This window comes from Lacerta agilis, chromosome 1, assembly GCF_009819535.1.
Source record: "Lacerta agilis isolate rLacAgi1 chromosome 1, rLacAgi1.pri, whole genome shotgun sequence".
NCBI lineage: Eukaryota > Metazoa > Chordata > Lepidosauria > Squamata > Lacertidae > Lacerta > Lacerta agilis.
Window position 1 is genome coordinate 77,314,238 of NC_046312.1, and position 12,948 is coordinate 77,327,185.

The 12,948-nt window shown below is 46.8% G+C and overlaps 1 protein-coding gene across 1 annotated transcript; it reads left to right on the forward strand.

Annotated features, from left to right (window-relative positions):
* The first annotated feature begins 9,673 nt into the window (after positions 1-9,673).
* LOC117050701 (dispanin subfamily A member 2b-like) lies at positions 9,674-11,413 on the forward strand. Its single transcript, XM_033156480.1, has 2 exons — positions 9,674-10,022; positions 11,006-11,413. Exons 1-2 carry the CDS (start codon positions 9,765-9,767, stop codon positions 11,174-11,176), a joined length of 429 nt encoding a protein of 142 aa, XP_033012371.1. The 5' UTR covers positions 9,674-9,764; the 3' UTR covers positions 11,177-11,413.
* The last annotated feature ends 1,535 nt before the right edge of the window (positions 11,414-12,948 follow it).

The window sequence follows — 12,948 nt, forward strand, 5'->3', positions numbered from 1 at the left end:
CATTTTGCTGCATGGAGCAAAGGGGAAGGTGCCCCCCCATCCCATGTTGACTGTTATTTCAGGGATGGTGATGGGACGTTCTTGTCTGTTACACCTGAGGCCAGCAGGCTGGCTTAGGGGAGTGCAAGGCATGCCATGTGGCATCCATGGTGGCACTGTCTAGCAACATCTTGCCCCCACTCCCTGCCTCTCCATCCCTCATGATCCGTTGCCTGAGGCAGTTGCCTCCCTTTTGAGTAAAGGGAGGAAAATTACATGGAATGCTGTGAGGATCTGTTTGTTTGGAAACAAAAAAAAATTCTCTTTTTTGGAAATTATATTGCCTATATTGAAGTGCAGGCTGTTCCTGTTGGCCCCTGTTTGGAGTCAATCAAAGAAGGTTGTAGTTTTTGGCATTAACTTTTTACCCTAATTTCAATTGTTTCTGTTGTAAGAAAAAATCTGCCCTTATTCCCTTATGGGGTACACAAGAGCCCTTGTAAAGTCCTTTGCAGGTTCTCCATCGGTAGGAGTAAAAAACAGAGGCAAACCAGAGAATAATTAGAAGCAAAGCAGCTAGTAAGCTCAATTACTGTTCTGTTGCAACAGGGAACCTTCCTGTCAGGTTTTCTGGACATCTTAGAGTTAATAATGCAAGAGGCGTTCTGATCCTGGGAGTTTAGCCTTGCCCACTGTAATACGGGCACTTTTCCTTTGTCTAGAAAAGGGGAGGTTTGGTTTCACTTTCCCCTTCTCTGCATTCTTCTGCCTTATTGCTTTGTGTTACTGCTGAATGTTAGTTTGCTGCAAGCATGCAGCTCAAGTCTGGAGGACTTGTGTGTGTGTGCTACTAAATAAAGTCTAGTTTAGTTTAGTAGCACTGGCGTCTGTCAAGTTATTTCACGACGCCACGGAGAAGCAGACCTAAAAAGCCATCGTGACGCTGTGCTTAACTCTGCAACTGGAGAACGCTAAGGGCGAAGCAGAAGTGTGCCTGGGCGCCATTGATGTCGGAGACGATCGTAAAGGTGATTGATTGCAGTGCCGGCCAGCAGCACTACTTGGGTCAAAGGTTTTATGACCCAATATCAACACTATCCAAAACAGGTTATGGCTTAATGGCTTAATTGCTTTATTGCCAAGAAGCTACGCTTTGATGGCGAGGCGTCCTGAGGAGATTGATTGCCAGGACGGGAGGTCTGCATGTCTGCGGGGCCGGCAGCCGATAGCCCAGCTGGAGGACTGTTTTGTGCCATGCTTTTGAGGCACAAAGCAGGGAAACCTCGCTGGTGAAGAGAAGCCGTTTTCCGGAGCTGGGAGCTGAGAGGCGAGTGCTGAGTTTGCAGCCACGTGAGTTACCTCAAGCCCCAGGGGGGAGATGGCGCAGTCCCATGAGAGTTTCGTGCCACCCTTTCCAAGGTTGGATGGGAGAAACTGGCAAGATTGGGCCAAGAAAATGGAGATATTTCTGATTGCTAAAGATCTTTGGACTTGTACTCAGAGCCCACCAGTTCAAGCCCCTGCTGCTGAAGCTGCTGCAGCACTTAAGAAAGACCAGAGGGCTACTGCTCACATAGTCATGGGCATAGAGGAAGAGCTGATGGTGCACATAGACGCTGCCACTAATGCCCACCAAATTTGGGAGTGTCTTAAGCGTGTGTTTCAAAGAACGTCAGCTGGTGCCAAACTTCATACAACTAGACAGCTGTTTGAGTTACGTTTGCAAGAAGGAGGCTGTGTGCGTCAACATGTGGCCAAAATGCTGGCACTCTTCAACAAGTTGAGACAGCTGAATGTTCCTTTTTCAGAGGAACAAAAGGTCTATATCCTTTTGAGCTCACTAGACCCCAGTTATGAGACTCTTTCCCTAACGCTGGAGTCCATGCCTGCAAGCCAGTTGAATCTGGACTATGTTACTGGGAGGCTGCAGGACGAACAGGACCGGAGGCAGAGAGAGAAAGGGAAAGCTGTTAAGGGGGGTTGCTTTTTGCCTAAGCCCAGGAGTGGAGAAAACGCTGAGAGCTCTGTTAAAGCTTTTGCAGCTAAGCGCTGTTATCTATGCAATTCTGATAACCATCTTCAGGCAGACTGCGATCAGGCTGACTTCAAAGATGGTTTCCATGGCAACCGGGAGATGAAAGGAAGACCACGTCGTGGGAGAAGAGGACCTTCCAGAGCAAGCAGAGGAGGGGCTGGAGCCCACTGCAAAGCAGCTGCATATGCTTTGGTTGGAAAGACAGTTGCTACCCCCAAGCTGCGTTGGTTAATAGACAGTGGTGCGGGGAGACATCTAGCGCCACCTAGCAGCCAGTTGCGGAACTGCAGGCCGATCCAAGATGCAACTGCAGTCACTCTGGCTGATTCAACCACAAGACCTGTTACCAAAACTGGTGTTATGTTCATGCCTTGTCTTAATGATGATATTGATGTGTATGTTTTAGATGGTATGAAATTTGGTTTACTTTCTGTTTCAGCTTTAGACAATGCAGGTTATCTGGTCAGTTTTGGGAACCAGGTATGCACCATCTCCAAAGATGGGAAACAATTGGTCCAGGTGAAAGGCCATGATGGGGTGTATATGCTGGAAACTGACAACAGCGCCACAGAGAGGGCGCAGGGTGCTGAAACAAGTAATGGCATCTCTGAGGAGACTCAAGCTCAGTATGCCAACTTACCCACGCATGATCAGTGTTTGCATTTATGGCATCGCAGATTCTCGCACGTGAATTGGAAATACGTGCGCAAGCAGGTAGAGTGCACTGATGGTTGTAAAATGAAGGAGTGCTCCAAGTTTCTAGACTGTAGAGCTTGTAAAAGAGCCAAAGTGCATTCTTGCAGCTACCCATCGTCTGATAGGGTGACCAAGCAAGCTTTCGAGCTTGTGCATGCAGATCTCTGTGGTCCGATGGGGGTGCCAAGCATGGGTAATTCTCGTTATGTTCTTTGTCTCACTGATGATTTTAGTCGAGCAGGATGGATTTTCACGCTCAAAGACAAGGGGCAAACAGCAAAGGAGATTATAGAATGGGTGAAAGCAGTAGAGGTGGAATTTGGAACCCGCGTGAAAGCGTTTCAGACAGACCGAGGCACAGAATTTACTGCATCTAAGCTGCAGGATTTCTTTCGTGCCAAAGGTATCAAGCATAGAAAAACTGCTCCTTATTCTCCTCAAGAGAATGGTGTTTCTGAGAGGAGGAATAGAACAATGCAGGAGGCAGTAGATGCTCTCTTGTTTGACTCAGGCTTGCCAAGATGCTATTGGGCTGAAGCCTGGAGAACTGTCTGCCACACTCTTAACAGGACATACAGTTCCGTGATAGGGACCACGCCCTACTTTCTACTTTATGGAAAGAAGCCCAAGGTCCACTATTTTCGGACTTTCGGGGCAGAAGCTTGGGTTCTTATCCCCAGACATTTACGTAGAAAGGGCAGTCCAAGATCGCAAAAGTTGATTTTCTGTGGCTACGAGACAGGTTCGAAAGCCTGGAGATTTGCTTTCCCAGATGGCGATCGTTCACGAGTCATAATCAGCAGGAGCGCTGAGTTTTGTGAGCAGCAAGGCTGGAAAAGGATTCACGGAAATCCTGAGGTGCTCACAGATCCGTTCAGCGATCTTGACTATGAAGATCAGCCAGTTACATCAGCTAGTCGTGCAGAAGGTGGTCAACCTGCTGGTGTTTCGGGCCGCATTCCCGAACACGACCAGGGTGCAGTGTCAGAGGGGGCAATCCCAAAGAGACAGGTGAAGACAGAACCAAGGAGTGCACCCACATCTCCAGAAGTAGGTAGGAGAGGCAAGCGAGGTAGGTCTCCAAGGTCTCCAACAGGGAAACCCAGTCCAGGGGGACATAGCAAGCGCAGTAGGTCGCTTGGTGGTTCACCAGGCGCCAGGGACTCCCAGGCTGAGTCTAGCACGTCTGGGTCAGGGGGCGAGTCACCGGTGGTGCCACGGCGTTCCAAGCGCACTACAAAGGGGAAACCTCCTGACAGGTTCCAAGCCACTAATGTTTGGGCTGGTTTTGCTCACTGCAAACCGGAAAGTTTCGCTGAGGTGCAGAGATTACCTCAGGCAGAATCCAGCAAGTGGCAACAAGCAATGGAGAAAGAACTTAGTGCCATGAAATCTCTTGGAGTTTTCACGCTGACAACTCTGCCAGCTGGACAGCAAGCTGTGAGCTGTCGCTGGGTCTATAGATTGAAACCCACTGCAAGTGGAGAGCCACAATATAAGGCTAGATTGGTGGCAAGAGGTTTCAGCCAGAGGCCAGGAGTGCATTACTCACAAGTCTATGCACCCACGTCCCGTAGTGAAACAATGAGATTGCTTCTTGCTGTAGCAGCGCAGAGAGGCGCAGAAGCTGCTCATTTTGATATTGATGTCGCCTACTTAAATGCACCGCTGCAGGAGGAAATTTATATGCTACCTCCTCCGGGTTTTGAGGGTGACAGGCCAGGTCTAGTATGGAGGCTACACCGCTCCATTTATGGTCTCAAACAGTCCGCGAGAAACTGGAATCAGTGTCTCGACCAAGCGCTGGAGAAGCTAGGCTTCAGGAAAAGCCATGCGGACAACTGTTTGTACATAAAAGGGAAAGGTCAGCAACAAGAATTGGCCCTGATCTTTGTCGACGACATTGTACTAGTGGCCAACACAAACAAACAGGTGCAGGAGTTTGCAAGTAAGCTGAGGCAGCACTTCAAACTCAAGGAGTTGGGTCCTGTGAACATGTATCTAGGGGTTCAGATTCACAGAGACCAAGATGGCAGTTTTGTGTTGAACCAGAGCGCAAAGATTGATCAGTTACTCAGGAAATTTAATATGGCAGACTGCAAAGGTGCAAGGACACCAATGGAGACGAGTTTTGTAACTGATAACCAGTCTGTTGAAAAAAGAGAGTTTGAGAATCAAGAGGTATATCAATCTGCTCTGGGAAGCCTGCTCTATCTCTCACAGTGGAGCAGGCCCGATATTGCATTTGCAGTTAATCTGCTGAGCCAAGAGGCAGCAAAGCCCAGTGTGATGGCATGGAATGGGGTCAAAAGAGTTCTTAGATATTTGCAAGAGACCAAAGAGTTTAGCCTCACACTGACAGCCCAAGGTGATGAACAGCTTCAATGTTGGGTGGATGCTGATTGGGCTTGCGGCTCAGACAGAAAGTCAATTTCTGGAATAGTGGTAAAATTTGGAGGTTCTGTAATTGGCTGGAGATCAAAAAAGCAGAGTTTAATTGCTCTATCATCAACTGAGGCAGAGTTCAGTGCTCTTTCAGAAATGTGTCGAGAGCTTGAATTCTACAAGTGCCTAGTGCAGGAAGTGTGTGAGAAGTGTTACCTACCCATCACCATATGGGAGGATAACCAGCCATGCCTGAAGTTGGCTGAATCCGGTCAATTCAACGCACGAACCAAACACCTGGATATTCGGTTCAAAAATGTGCATGAGAGCGTTAGGACAAATGTGGTCAAGCTGAAATATTGTCCTAGCGAAATGAATCTTGCCGATGGATTCACAAAGCCCTTGAGTTTCCAGAAACACGAAGTTTTCTGTGATGGGTTAAATGTTGAATGAAATGTATATATGTCTACCCAGGATTGCGAACGAGAGGGGGTGTCAGGTTTTCTGGACATCTTAGAGTTAATAATGCAAGAGGCGTTCTGATCCTGGGAGTTTAGCCTTGCCCACTGTAATACGGGCACTTTTCCTTTGTCTAGAAAAGGGGAGGTTTGGTTTCACTTTCCCCTTCTCTGCATTCTTCTGCCTTATTGCTTTGTGTTACTGCTGAATGTTAGTTTGCTGCAAGCATGCAGCTCAAGTCTGGAGGACTTGTGTGTGTGTGCTACTAAATAAAGTCTAGTTTAGTTTAGTAGCACTGGCGTCTGTCAAGTTATTTCACGACGCCACGGAGAAGCAGACCTAAAAAGCCATCGTGACGCTGTGCTTAACTCTGCAACTGGAGAACGCTAAGGGCGAAGCAGAAGTGTGCCTGGGCGCCATTGATGTCGGAGACGATCGTAAAGGTGATTGATTGCAGTGCCGGCCAGCAGCACTACTTGGGTCAAAGGTTTTATGACCCAATATCAACACTATCCAAAACACTTCCTCACACACAGGTGAGCAGGGAAGGACCCCAAACAAAGGGCTCCCTGTCCTTAAAAAGACATTTCTAAAAAAAAAAAATCCCCCTCAGAGTCCAGCCCCACCCCCCAGAAGCATCATCCATACATTACAGAAGAGGTGCAGCCCAAAGCCCACCCCTCAGATACATCACACCTACATCACACAAAAAGGCAGACTACAACAGATTTCAAGAGAAATCTGAGAAGTTTGTTTTTCTCCCGCTTGTCAATTTATATGATAATGTCTTATTTGATTGTTTTCCTGGGTAGCCAGGCCATTCCTTTGAGATGGTAATCTTTTTCGATTCCTGGGCAACTGGGAAGTTCCCTCACCACTCCCTCCTTGCAGAGGAACATTTGGTAAACATTTGGTCAGTTTTGAGAGTCAAAATGGTGTCAGGACTGTCTTCCTGTGCTGATCAGACATGTGGCCTTGTTTGCTTGGAACACTTATGACATATATGACCTTAATTTTCTTACAACTTCACAATAGAAGCAGATTCTAGAGAAATCTAAAGAAGTATTTCTAGAGAAATTCTTCAGGTATCTGAAGAAGTGTGCATGCACACGAAAGCTCATACCAATAACAAATTTAGTTGGTCTCTAAGGTGCTACCGGAAGGATTTTTTTTTTTTTTTAAATCAACTATGGCAGACCAACACGACTACCTACCTGTAACTAGAGAAATCTCTTTTTGGAAAATCAGAGGTGGCCATGCCAAATCTCTGCATATTGTAAACCCCCACAGAATATTGCAAGGCCCTCAGATCTTGAGCTATATACCCATTTAAGCAGGGGGGGGGAAACTCCCAGTGACTGTTTTTTGAAAAAAGCTTCTGTGTCTTAGCCCCCCACCCCCCAACTCAGTATCTAAGCATGAGACAGCCTAATCCTTAAATTTTAGCTAATACCTACAAATGAAAGGAAGGAATACACCCACAGAATGCCTGCAGGGAACACACAAAGACTTCCTGGAACAAGGGCCCATGACTCACCCAGGGAGAGGATTCTTTTGCCAAAGGGAGAGTCGGAGCTTCATTAATGTGTGACCTGAAATTCCAGACTCCCCCAAACTGATGCCAAAGTTTTCTGCTAGTTTTCAGCTGCAAATCCTGCATTTTGTGCTGCCCCCCAAACTGAGTAATTGACAAAGCAAATCAGGGACACAAGTTAATGCCAAAAACCATACAATCTTGTCTGATTGACTCCAAACAGGTTCCAATGTGTTGTGCTAATTTTGTTGCTGCAAACCACACATTTTCTGTCACCTCCTAAAATGAGCAACTGACACTCAAACCGGGGTCACAAGGGCCAAAAACTCAACCTTGTCCTATTTGACTCCAAACTAGTGCTGAAGTCGTGTGCTAGTTTTGTGCCATTTGAGTGCCAGTTACAATCAAAACTCAGATCCCGAACGCCTCTGTTTTGGAATAGTTTGGCTCCCAAATGCTGAAAACCTGGAAGTAAATATTCCGATTTTCAAACATTTTTCAGAAGCTCCTGCAATCAATCGGAAGCTGTGCCTTGGTTGTCAAACATTTCGGAAGCCGAGCAGGTTTCCGGAACGGATTATGTCAGACCACCGAGGCTTGACTGTACTCAGTTTGGGGTCTTGTGAAGAAAGCGGGATTTGTGGCGCAAAATGGCACAAAACTAGCACACGATTCAGAGCTTCCCAGCTCCTCCTTCAGCTGCAGCTGTTATGAGCACCCTTTTCTTAAAAGGAACATAAATGCCTGGCTGTTGTCTCGGCATTCCCGCACACAATTTATTCAGCCATGTTAGAAGCAGATGCAGCACAGCTTCATGGACTGAACATAGTTTTTGTATGACTCATACTTAGAGGTCAGAGGGAAGTCAAGGCTCAATTCATGCTGGTACAAATTCACAAACAGGGATTTTAAAACCCAGCATTAAGTGCACAGTAAATGGGAGCAGGCACACACGTGCTGTGCTCACATTCGATGATACAGTACTGCTACCATATTTTTTTGGGGGGGGGGAGTATTGCCTGCTTCTTTTTTTATCATTGTTTTACTTGTGTGGGAGTTTTGCCTGTTTTTCCAGGATAGGATTTCTGAGCATTGCCTAATTTTTCTTAAGTGAAACGGGTATTTTGTGATGCCCATGACAGTTTCTGAAATTTCTAAATATATCCCCAGGCACACAAACATTATGGACCTTTGCTCTAGATAAGGAGTGGGGACCTTTGGCCCTCCAGAAGATACAAAGCTGTTGGTAGTATAAATTTGTTTGCATGTGTTATAAGGATTCTAAGGTCTCAAATATAAAATTAATGTTCATAAATGTACAAGGCAAACACATACATAAGTATATAAGCCACTTGTCTGAAATAGTACAGGAGAACAATCCTGAAGCCATTTTGACTCCCAAATTGACCTCAAATATTTCTCTGCAAGGAGGAAGGAAATGGGGAAAGCTTTCCAATTGTCTTTTGACTGCAGGGGCTTACACCTCCCTTTTCAAATGCAGTCTGGCAAGTATCTGCGCAAGAGGTTCAGGATCTAAGTATTTACCATCTCAAAAGAATGGCCAGGCTACCCATAAAATGCAATCAAGTAAGGCATTATCAGGTATCCTGGCAGACAGGAGAGAAGCAACACTCTCAAATTTCTGCTGTAGACTGCCTCTTTCTGTGATATATGTATGATGCTTTTAGATGGTGGTCTTGGGCAAATTTCAAAAGTCTTTGTAAGGGCTTGCGCACCATTGTTCAGGGTTCTCCTCCCTCCTGCGTGTGGTGAGTTTCAACAGTTTATTTCTTTGAATAAAGATCAGGCTTACTAGCTGCTTTGCTTCTCTACATACTGTGGTTGGCCTCTGCTATTTTTCTCCTACTGATAGGGAACCTACTGAAGGACCCTAAACAGGCTCTGGAATACCCCATAAGGGAAAGGGAGCCGTTTTTTCATATACCACATTATTATCTGGCTGTCACTTTGTAAATGGAAGAGGTAGGGATAGTCAATGGGTGAATAAAAAACATGAGAGGAGGGAACGGGCTGATGGAAGAATTTTTTTGTTACGAAAGCCCCTCTCTCCTCCAAACAATGGTCAGAGCACATGGGGTCACAGGCACACATACAGGGTCTGTGTCCCTTTGGAGAATAGAAGACACGGCAAAGACTGTTGTGCCTTTAAGAAATAGGGTTTATTCACCCATTTTCACCTTCAGTCTGTATACAGTAATTTGCAATTTAAAAAAAGCTGGGTTGCAACTTCGATAAATGAGAGATGTATCAGAACACCATTGCATTATGCTTGTATGTGTATATGGTCATTAAGCTACAAAAGCCATACTGTATTAATAACTTTTTTATGCAATGCTGATATATTTTAAAGTATACACTTGCGAAAAGGACAGAGAGCGCATACTGCGGGGGCGGGGAGCGGAAGGATCATTCCTCAAGAAAACAGCGGGTGCATGCCCGGCTAGACAGAGGGCAATCAGTTCACACATCCGCCTAAATTCCCCAAATTTGGAGGTTGCTGCCTAAGTTTCGATTCCTTCAGTTTTCCCACTATATCCACGCCTCCCAGGGACAAAAGCCAGGCAGCTCCGCCTCCTCTTTCCGCCTGCCTTTCACTACCCGAATCGCTGCCCCGCGAAGCAGTTCTTCTTGAGAGACCCGGTTGCAGGCGAGAATATGGCAAGCGGCGCCCACTTCCCTTTGCCCGGTCAGGCCAGCGGCGGGCTGCCCCGCTACGAGGAGCTGAAGGACGAGCACGACATGGCCATCATTAGCCCCGCGGGCGCGTCGCCTGGCTCCACCGTGATCCACATGCACAACCAAAGCCAAGTCTGCGTGGCGCCTCCCCGCGACCACATCCTGTGGTCGATCTGCACGGTGATGTACTGCAACTTCTGCTGCCTCGGGTTCATGGCCCTGGTCTTCTCGGTTAAGGTGAGAAGGGCAAGGATGTACGAGAGCTCCGCCGTCCATGGGATGCTCCCACCCCTTCCTGCTCCACGCTCCATTTGCCCCCTCGTGGGTGGGGGAAGGGGAGGGGGCCTAAAGCCGGCGGGACGTGATCAGGACGTTTAAAAAAAAAAAAAAAGTTTTGGGTGCTCAGAAGTCACTCCAGCCATCCTAGGAGCCCTCTCCTATCCGTGTTTATTCAGAAATGAGCCCCGTTGATCGAACTTTTAAAAGTATCTGTAGGGTTGTTGCTTCGCCTGCTAGAGGGAGGAGGGGGAAGCCTTAATCATGGCCTCTCAATGGCAAGAGGCAGGGGAATGACGGCATTGTTTCTTCTTTCCCAAGTTTCAGAGCCGAGTTTTGGATTTAGATTTAACCCCTGGGGTAAAGTATAGCTTTAAACCGGGCCTACTTATGCCTTTGAACCAAAACTCAGCCCTAGCTGCAAAGTCTGGCGGATTAAGCTAAGCTTGTGACTGCGTCCATGTGTCAGCCCTGTGTTGATGTATAAAGCTGGGGGTGGGGGGCTGTCTTATTTCCTGCAAGGAAAGGGGCATGGGAGGGGAGGGAAACCTTTCCCCCAGTTGGCTCACTTCCAGCATTGAAATTGCTTGGGAGGAAAGGTTTTAAAACAAGGGAGCACAGTGAGGAAAAACAGCATTTTGCGCCTCCCCTCCAGCATCATTTTGTGTGTGTCTGTATGTACAACACGTGGGGGGGACACACCATCCATCTGGCTTCATGTATATAAAAAAGGGCAACCTTAAAGGACTGTTCAGGCAGCAGCAGCCTAGCAGTACCACAGCATTGCTCCAGTTTACACTCCGCACTCAGTGTCTGCTCTTGCCTTCCACGGGTGGTAGGGAGCCTCAGTCGGTAGAGCATAAGACTCTTAATCTCAGGGCAAAAGTTAAGTTTGTTTTCAATAGCTGATTTTTGTTTCTTGTTTCTTTCTTCTTTCTGAACAGGCAAGAGATCGCAAAGTGGTTGGTGACCACAGTGGAGCTCGCAGCTATGGTTCTACTGCCCAGTGCCTCAACATCACAGCTGTGACCCTGTGCATTGTGCCCATTGTCATTGTCATCATCCTGCTAGCAACAGGGGTTTTAACCACTCCCCACTTGATTACTGGATATTAGGAAGCCTATGGAGAACCATGTCACAGACAGGTTTCCCCTGTAAAACCACTCACTGCCTTTTCCCTTGCTGCCAAGGTTCCCACTCAAGTCACTTTGTGGGTAATAGTGATGTTTTGCTTTCCAATGACACGGGTGTGCAGTTTGTCAAAGAGCAGCCCTTATATTGAGAGTATGGTACTTCCAGTGATGTCTCTCCAGTGCTTGCCAAGATGGATCTGGATAAGCATCAGTTTCAGAGTTGTCTTTGGATTGTGCATTAGAGGGATCCCCCCCCCCCAAAAAAATCCACATTGCTCTAGTGCCTCTTCTCACTTCAATACATTTGCTTAAAAATATATTAAAAAAACAAGTTTGTGAAGTTTTTGTTCTTGTACATGTTTATTAACAAAGAAGCTATGCACACCCCAAACAGGGGCTACAAAATGAGTTCCAGTTGTAAGGATAATAGTTTCCTAGGATGTGTTTACACTCCAAAGCCATCCAAATAATTTTGCCATGGTGACTATGGCTGTGCTGGTGTTACGGGGAAACAATTAAATGGTGTCTGTGACATCAGTGCAAGCAGAGAACTGCAGTTATCTGTGCCGTTTCCACCCCCAAACACAAAGGCTGCATTCATCCTTGTGGTGCTTGGTTACCTGCTTCTAATTACCATTAAAAGCAAACTTTAGCTATCACTGAGAGGCAGAGGCTAGCCCTCTTCCCAGCCATGTGGCAATAGATGCCCACTTGTGGCTTGCAGAATTAAAAAAATAAAAGTATTCTTCACTTGGAAAAAGCACAGCATCTAGAGTCCTTGTAGGTGAGTGGGAGACTGGACTGAGTAAAGATGTAAGGAGATTCAGTGATGAGTTGTAGTAGGTTTCATGATACCATGCAACCAGTTACTGGTAAGGGTGTCTCACTGGAGGTCTTCTAGTTAGAGGCTGGACAGACAGGTCTGGGGGTGGAGAATCTAGCTCTGCATTTCCTACATTAGGCAAGGGACTTGATCTGTCATTGCAAGAGATTTTGCCATCTGAGGCAAACCACAAAATAAGGTGTCCCACCCACCCGCACCCCAGCCAGGGAAGAAAGGGTAAGTTCTACATTGGGAAGGGTGAGGGAATCCAACCAACCTTACTGATGGTTGAAGCGGAAATCAAAGGGCTCCCACTCTGAATTGGGCAGATGCAGAGCTCAGGAAACCCCAGAGGCAACCCCCACCATTTCCTCCCTAGGGGTGCAAGGTGACCAGCAGTGCCTCCTATTTGCTTAGAGGCTGAATTGCAGCAGGTGGAGTGGCCACCAAAGAGGCAGCAGATATGGCCTCCAAGGAGTGTTCGCCAACAGTGAGCAATACATTCCTTAGATCCACTGCTCCTGTGCATCCTGCCACCTGAGGTGGTTGCCTTACCTTGCCTCATGGGTGGGCTGGCCCTGTTAAGAGGCATTTAAAATTATGTATGATGTGGATGGATACCTCCCCCACCCCCTGCTTTGCTCATAACAACAGAACCTAGCTCACTGGGTGAACCTAAATGGTGGGAGATTTAGGACAAACAAAAGGAAATACAGTTTTGCATAATGCATAAGTTAATTTAATGAATTTGCTGCTACAGCTGATGTCCAAGAAATGGAGGCTGGACATATAGCTTTATCCTCTTGTCAGTTTGTCTTAACATATTTTAAAGTTGGTAGCCATCACAAGATCCCATGGGACACAATTGCACTTGTGACCAAAACTGACTTTCAAGCACATATAAAGCATATTTTCCCTCAAAGGATTATGG